At 47.8% G+C, this 6802-nt stretch overlaps 1 protein-coding gene across 1 annotated transcript; it reads left to right on the forward strand.

Annotated features, from left to right (window-relative positions):
• The first annotated feature begins 721 nt into the window (after nucleotides 1–721).
• Nucleotides 722–3695, forward strand: LOC102431625 (ubiquitin carboxyl-terminal hydrolase 16-like). The gene has a single exon (XM_023743245.1). It carries the CDS (start codon nucleotides 977–979, stop codon nucleotides 3422–3424), a length of 2448 nt encoding a protein of 815 aa, XP_023599013.1. The 5' UTR covers nucleotides 722–976; the 3' UTR covers nucleotides 3425–3695.
• The last annotated feature ends 3107 nt before the right edge of the window (nucleotides 3696–6802 follow it).

The raw sequence follows: 6802 nt of genomic DNA on the forward strand, positions 1-6802 counted from the left end.
TACATTGAAAGGCCGGACCCCCCCGGTCCCAGGCACCGCTAATCCTCAGGTTTCCCCTCCCAGGCAGTTCCCGAGAAGCGCGGGCCCTCACCGGGTGGGCACCACCCTCCCTCCACTTGGTTCTTCCTTCTCTTGTAACGTACCTCTGCACCTTGTAATCATCCCCTAGTCCCTCAGGTATTTCCATGCACGAAAGCGTTTCTTGAGGACCCTGCTACACTGTTTCGGGTAAATTCGGAGGCAGTGCCCTAAAACCGCTCCTTTCCCCAGAGCGTTAGATCCCCGGTGGAGAAATTGCACACGGCCCGGTTGAGGATGCCCCAGCTCGCGGTCAGAGGGAGGTGTTAGGAGTGGAGGGCACCAGGGACTGACTGGGGGGATGCCGGAAACCGGTCCATCCTTGCTTGACACAGTCGCTGCAGGGAAGAAACATCTGCACAGCATATGTTTCAAGGGACCTGGCGTATATTGCATACTGTTCTTAATGTGTTTGTTCCCTTTCTTGGCGCCATGTGTTTTACCCAAGGTCACCTCTCCAAGAAAGGTTGTTTCCCCAGGTGAGGATTTTCCCCTGAAGTTAGGGAGGGAATAAACCCCTTAACTAAGTGCCAGGCGGGTAGTTAATCACTTTAACTACGAACAATCACGCTTAAGCTACATAATCTTTACTCCCTGGAATGGAGATAAGAAACGCCCTAACCTTTGGAATAGACATTGATAGGATTAAAATCAACTGGTATAAATATAGATGTAACAGGACAGTCAAGACAGAACCTGCCTGGAGATTCTGGCTAGAGAACCTGGCTAGGCTGCTGATCAACTGAACACTGTCTTCCTGTCATTCCTTCTTCGCCGACTCCGTCCAAACCTTTGGGGACCTCTGGACCTGCTGGGGTTGGACCCCAACAATTGGCGCCCAAACAGGGTTCCCCTAGTTTATTATTTTGTATCAGGAAGTAATCCATAAAGTGCCAACATGGGAAAGAAACGGATAAAGGGAAAAATTGTTCCAGTTGATGATTCTTCTAAATCTTTAGAACCTGTGTGCAGACACATTAGAAAAGGACTGGAACAAAGTATTCTGAAAAAGGCTTTGGTGAATGTGGAATGGAATATTTGCCAAGATTGTGAGACAGACAACAAAGTGAAAGACAAATCTGAAGAAGAAACAGAAGAAAACCCTTCCATTTGGCTGTGTCTTAAATGTGGCCATCAGGGCTGCGGCAGGAACTCGCAGGAGCAGCACGCTCTGAAGCACTCCCAGGTGCCGAGGTCCGAGCCCCACTGTCTGGTGCTCAGTTTGGACAACTGGAGTGTCTGGTGTTACCTATGTGATGATGAGGTCCAGTATTGTCGTTCAAACCGATTGGGTCAGGTGGTTGATTATGTTAGGAAACAAGCCCATCCTACAGCTCCAGAATCAGCAAAAGGTAATGGTAGCATTGAACTTGAAAAGAAAAAATTAGAAAAGGAGAGTAAAAATGAACCAGAGAGAGAGAAAAAGGAAAACATGGCTAAAGAAACTTCCATGAATTATACTTCTCAAATAACTGTGAAAGGACTCAGTAATTTGGGGAACACGTGTTTCTTCAATGCAGTTATGCAGAATTTGTCACAAACACCAGTGCTAAGAGAACTACTGGAAGAGGTAAAAATGTCTGGAACCGTTGTAAAAATTGAACCACCTGACTTGGCACTAACAGAGCCCTTGGAAATTCATCTTGAGCCACCGGGCCCTCTTACTTTGGCCATGAGCCAGTTTCTCAGTGAGATGCAAGAGACCTCAAAAGGAATTGTGACACCTAAGGAACTCTTCTCCCAGGTCTGTAAGAAAGCAGTGCACTTCGAAGGCTATCAGCAACAAGACAGCCAGGAGCTGCTCTGGTACTTACTGGATGGGATGAGGGAAGAAGAACACCAAAGAGTGAGTAAAGGAGTTCTTAAAGCATTTGGTAATTCTACTGAAAAATTGGATGAAGAACTGAAAAGTAAAGTTAAAGATTATGAGAAGAAAGAATCAGTGCCGAGTTTTGTGGACCGCATCTTCGGTGGGGAGCTCACGAGCACGATCATGTGTGACGAGTGCAGAACGGTCTCCTTGGTTCATGAGTCTTTCCTTGACTTGTCTCTACCAGTTTTAGATGATCAGAGTGGTAAGGAAAGTATAAATGATAAAAATCTGAAAAAGACAATGGAGAACGAAGATAAAGACCGCGAGGAAGAAAAAGATAATTACACTTACATAAAAGAGAGAAATGATATTCCATCAGGAATAAGCAAGCACTTGCAGAAAAAAGCAAAGAAGCAAGCCAAAAAGCAGGCCAAGAACCAGCGAAGGCAACAAAAAATTCAAGGAAAAGTTTTTCATTTCAATGATGTCTGTGCTAACCATCTTGAAGATAATGAGCGTGAGGCTGAAAAGTCAGTTCAGGGAGAAGTGGATATTAAATCCGACCATATCTCACAAGAGGAAGTTGTAAATGAAGAATATTGTGTTAATCAGAATGACTTGAATGGCCAAGAGAAAGTGATAGAAAAGGACGTAGATGTGAGAAGTGTCAGCGTGGATAATGACGTGGAGGTTTTGTCATCTTCTCCCACTGACTGTCCCGGAAGTTTGAACAGTGCCTGCCTGGATGCGGGGGGCGGTGGGGAAGTGGACATTTCTAGGGGTTTCCAGAACCTGCACTTGGATGCTGCTCTTCACCCTGACGACATACGTCTGGAAATTCTGAATGGCAGCCCCGCTCCTGGGACCACGCTGTACGAGTGTATGGGCCAAGATCCAGAAACTGCCTTCTGTACCCTTGCGAACAGGGACGCGTCCAGTGCTGACAAGTGCTCCATCCAGCACTGCTTATACCAGTTCACCCAGAACGAGAAGCTCCAAGATGCCAATAAGCTGCTGTGTGAAGTGTGCACCCGGAGACAGTGTAGTGCACCAAAGGCAAACCTAAAAGGTGAAAAGAAACATGTTTACACCAATGCCAAAAAGCAGGTGTTGATTTCTCTCGCTCCTCCTGTTCTCACCCTTCATTTGAAGCGATTTCAGCAGGCTGGTTTTAACCTGCACAAAATTAACAAACACATAAAATTTCCGGAGATCTTAGATTTGGCTCCTTTTTGTACTGCTAAATGTAAGGATATGGCTGAAGAAAGCACCAGGGTGATGTACTCCCTGTACGGAGTCGTGGAGCACAGCGGTACCTTGATGTCCGGGCACTACACTGCCTACACCAAGGCGAGAATGGCAAAGAGTCGTCTGTCTGACCTTGTTCTCCGCGGGGATGTCCCCCAAGATTTTGAAATGGAATCAACCGAAGGGCAGTGGTTTCACATCAGCGACAGCCACGTGCAAGCTGTGCCTACAGCGAAAGTCCTGAACTCACAGGCGTACCTCCTGTTTTATGAGAGAATTCTCTAAGTTTTTATAACAGCTTGATAATAATAAACAACTGAAGAGTAACTAAATCATGTTCACGGTAAATTACGTCCACACCAGGAGAAATCACTTGCCGAAATATTGAAGGAAACCCCTGCAGATTGACCACGGTTTTGTCCTGTCATCTGTCGTCATGGTGTTCCTGCCTGCTTCCAGGTTCTGGATGGATTCTGAATCAAGTCCTCTGGTTAATGTGTCCATGGTGGTTACAGCACATCAATAAACTGACTTACCTCAACACTTGTTTTATTACTCACAAGAAAGATGGTGAATTGTGTTGACTTACCCCCACCACTTACCTCCACCAAGTACCATATGACTGGCTAAGGAAACTTCACTACATGTGTTAACTTTATGAACATAGGTATTTGGCATTGGCAGTGGTATGTGACAGGCAGAAGCGTGTCTTTAACACTGATGCCACAGTGGGCACGGCTGCGTGCAGGCTAACTGCAATTAACTCGCCCCAGGTACCAGGCACCAGCTCCCCTCAACGCCAGCGTGTCGCGGGAGCCTGCAAACTGTCCACCCAGTCCATTTCCTTTACCAAGCCTGTCAACAGTCCTGGGAGTTTCTCTAGGAATTTCTTTGATGACAGGAACCCTGGACTATGAAGTTACTGAAGAGGTGTCACTTTTTAACATGTGTAGAGCTTAGCTGGGACCCTGTCAGCCATAGTGCTTCTAAAAGTCCTTCAGAATACCAAAAATATAAAATTTGAAAATTTTCCAACAAAAAATGCTAATGGAATAATAATAATAATAAAAGACTGTATGCCCAGCTGGTGTGGTTCAGTAGTTGAGTGTCAACCGATGAACCAGGAAGTCACAGTTCAATTCCTGCTTAGGGCACATGCCCTGGCTCAATCCCCAGTAAGGGGGGCATGCAGGAAGCAGTTGATCAATGATTCTTTCTCATCATTGGTGTTTTTATATCTCTCTCCCTCTTCCTTCCTCTCTGAAATCAATTATATAGATATATAGATATATAGATATATAGGTATATAGATATATTAAAAGAACTTAAAGCAGAGATACACCCAATCAATAGGAAACTTTTATGTTGTTTCATCTTTATGTTGATTCTGACAATGGTTTGATGAAATAGAAGGCAGAATTCACAATGCCTGGCCCTAACCGGTTTGGCTCAGTGGATAGAGCATTGGCCTGCGGACTCAAGGGTCCCAGGTTCGATTCCGGTCAAGGGCATGTACCTTGGTTGCGGGCACATCCCCAGTGGGAAGTGTGCAGGAGGCAGCTGATCGATGTTTCTTTCTCATTGATGTTTCTAACTCCCTATCCCTCTCCCTTCCTCTCTGTAATAAATCAATAAAATATATTTTTTAAAAAAAGAATTCACAATGCCTGTTTTATTTTTAAAAAAGCAAGGGCCAGAGAGGTTAACTAATCTGTTCTGATTTACACTTGTAAAGTAGTGTGGCTTGGACTCCAATCCATGTCTCTGTGACTCCAAATCTACAACACCACCAAAAAAATGCAATTTTTAAAACAGTGTGTTATTGGCCACTTGAAGGACTCAAAAATTATGCCTGGAGAATGTTGGGGAGGCAGAAATTTGAGCTGGGTTTTGAAGTGTAGGATCTTTCTCTCTCTCTCTCTCTCTCCCTTCCTCTTTCTTTCTTTCTTTCTTTCTTTCTTTCTTTCTTTCTTTCTTTCTTTCTTTCTTTCTTTCTTTCTTTCTTTCTTTCTTCTTTCTTTTCTCTTTTTGCCAGAGCATCAGCACTCAAAAGTTGGGCGCAAGTGGGAAGGTGTGAGAAGAGTGTTTATCTCAGTTGATACAGAATGGCCAGTGGTTGGGGGAGGGGACTACAGTTGAAGCACAAAGTAAGTTGAGGGCCTTGAATGGAGGGTTAAAGGGGTTTGATTTTCCCATCGACAAGGTGAGCACTTTCTAAGCCAGGGAAGAAGGTGTCCTGTACACCCTTTAGGGGAGGAGGTTTGGGCCCCTCCAGCAGTGTGGATTCTGAAGAGAGGAGCAGAGCACCAGCTGGGACCAAACTGTTGCCCCCAAAGAAGTAGGAAAGTGAGGGTGTCAGTGAAGCTCCCCAGCTTGGGGCAGATAGTGAGGCTGCCTCTGGAAAAAGGGAGCTCCAAGCTGAGAGACGCAGAGGGGAGGGTGGCCCTGGCAGCCCAGGGAGAGAACCAAGGCTAGTGGAGCCCCAGGGCCCAGGGTGGCCATGCTGTGGCCATTCTCACTGAGTGTGCAGTGTGGGCAGCCCCAGGCTCTGCCTTCCGAGCCTCCTGCCTCATTGAGAGGTTATTAATAGGGAGTTTGTCTGGTGTCAGAGCGAAGACATAAACTGCATTAGCATTACCCCATAATCTTATTTAGTAAATGCTCATGCCGCTCCGTCTCCTGTAATTGCATTGGGAAGATGCAATATTTATGAAAGGGGAGAGGGGAATGTCACTGCTCATCTTGGTGATGCAGTAAAAATCCCGGGAAATATCGTGCAGGCTGCAGAGGCCTGGCCCCTGGCCTGAGGGAGTGGGCCCCCAGACCATTGCCACGCACCCCTCGCTCCCATCCCCCCCTTAGGAGCCTTGGGCTGTGGGGCAAGGGGGTTTAGAAGTGACAGCTACTGCTCCCCTTGGCATTACTCCCCCTAAAGGCCTTGGTCCCTGCCGGATGCACTGAACCCTCTGGAGGGCACAAGGCTTCAGGCTTTGGGTCACTCCCACCCCCAGCTGGATTTCTAGGAGACTTCATCTTCACTGTGCAACTTAAGTGGCTTGACGAAGCTCAGTGGGCAGCAGCAGGTGGGCCTGGGACCAGGGGCTTTGGCTGGAGCAAGGTCTCAGATCCCCCAAAGCCCACTGTAGCCTTAGGTTCCCAGGGTGGTGGCCCTCTTCCACCCTTCTGAGGTCACATGATTCATTCTAGGACACCCCCTCACACACACACACACACACACACACACACACACACACACCCCACCTCACTCACTGTGCAGCGGCTAACCGCTCTCAATGCTCTCGCAGTCATGAAGTTAGCCGCATGCCCTGACGCACTCATTCCCTCCACGCTCACATCGGCCTCGCTGTGCCTGCCCACCCGGGCCACACCTCCCTCACTAGGGCATCCACCCCCTCTAATTTCCAGCGGCCCGGTCGGTTGCCTCCCTATTCCTCCCGCCCTCACTTCCCAGGTGGGGAAGGGGCACCCTAATCGGAGGCAGCTGAGAACCAGGGAGAGGGTGGGTGAAGGAGGGCCAAGTCAGCTCCCTCTCCGCTGTCCCATTAATCACAGCGTCGTAGTCCAGTTGGGGATCCCGGGCGCCCAGGGCCACACGCAGCCCTCGGGACGATGCGATTGTTTTTGGAGGGAGAGGCCGCCTCG

This window comes from Myotis lucifugus, unplaced genomic scaffold (genome assembly GCF_000147115.1).
Source record: "Myotis lucifugus unplaced genomic scaffold, Myoluc2.0 scaffold_381, whole genome shotgun sequence".
NCBI lineage: Eukaryota > Metazoa > Chordata > Mammalia > Chiroptera > Vespertilionidae > Myotis > Myotis lucifugus.

Coding starts and splice junctions, on each gene's coding strand:
- LOC102431625 (XM_023743245.1), top strand. CDS start 977: ATGGGAAAGAAACGGATAAAGGGAAAAATTGTTCCAGTTGATGATTCT.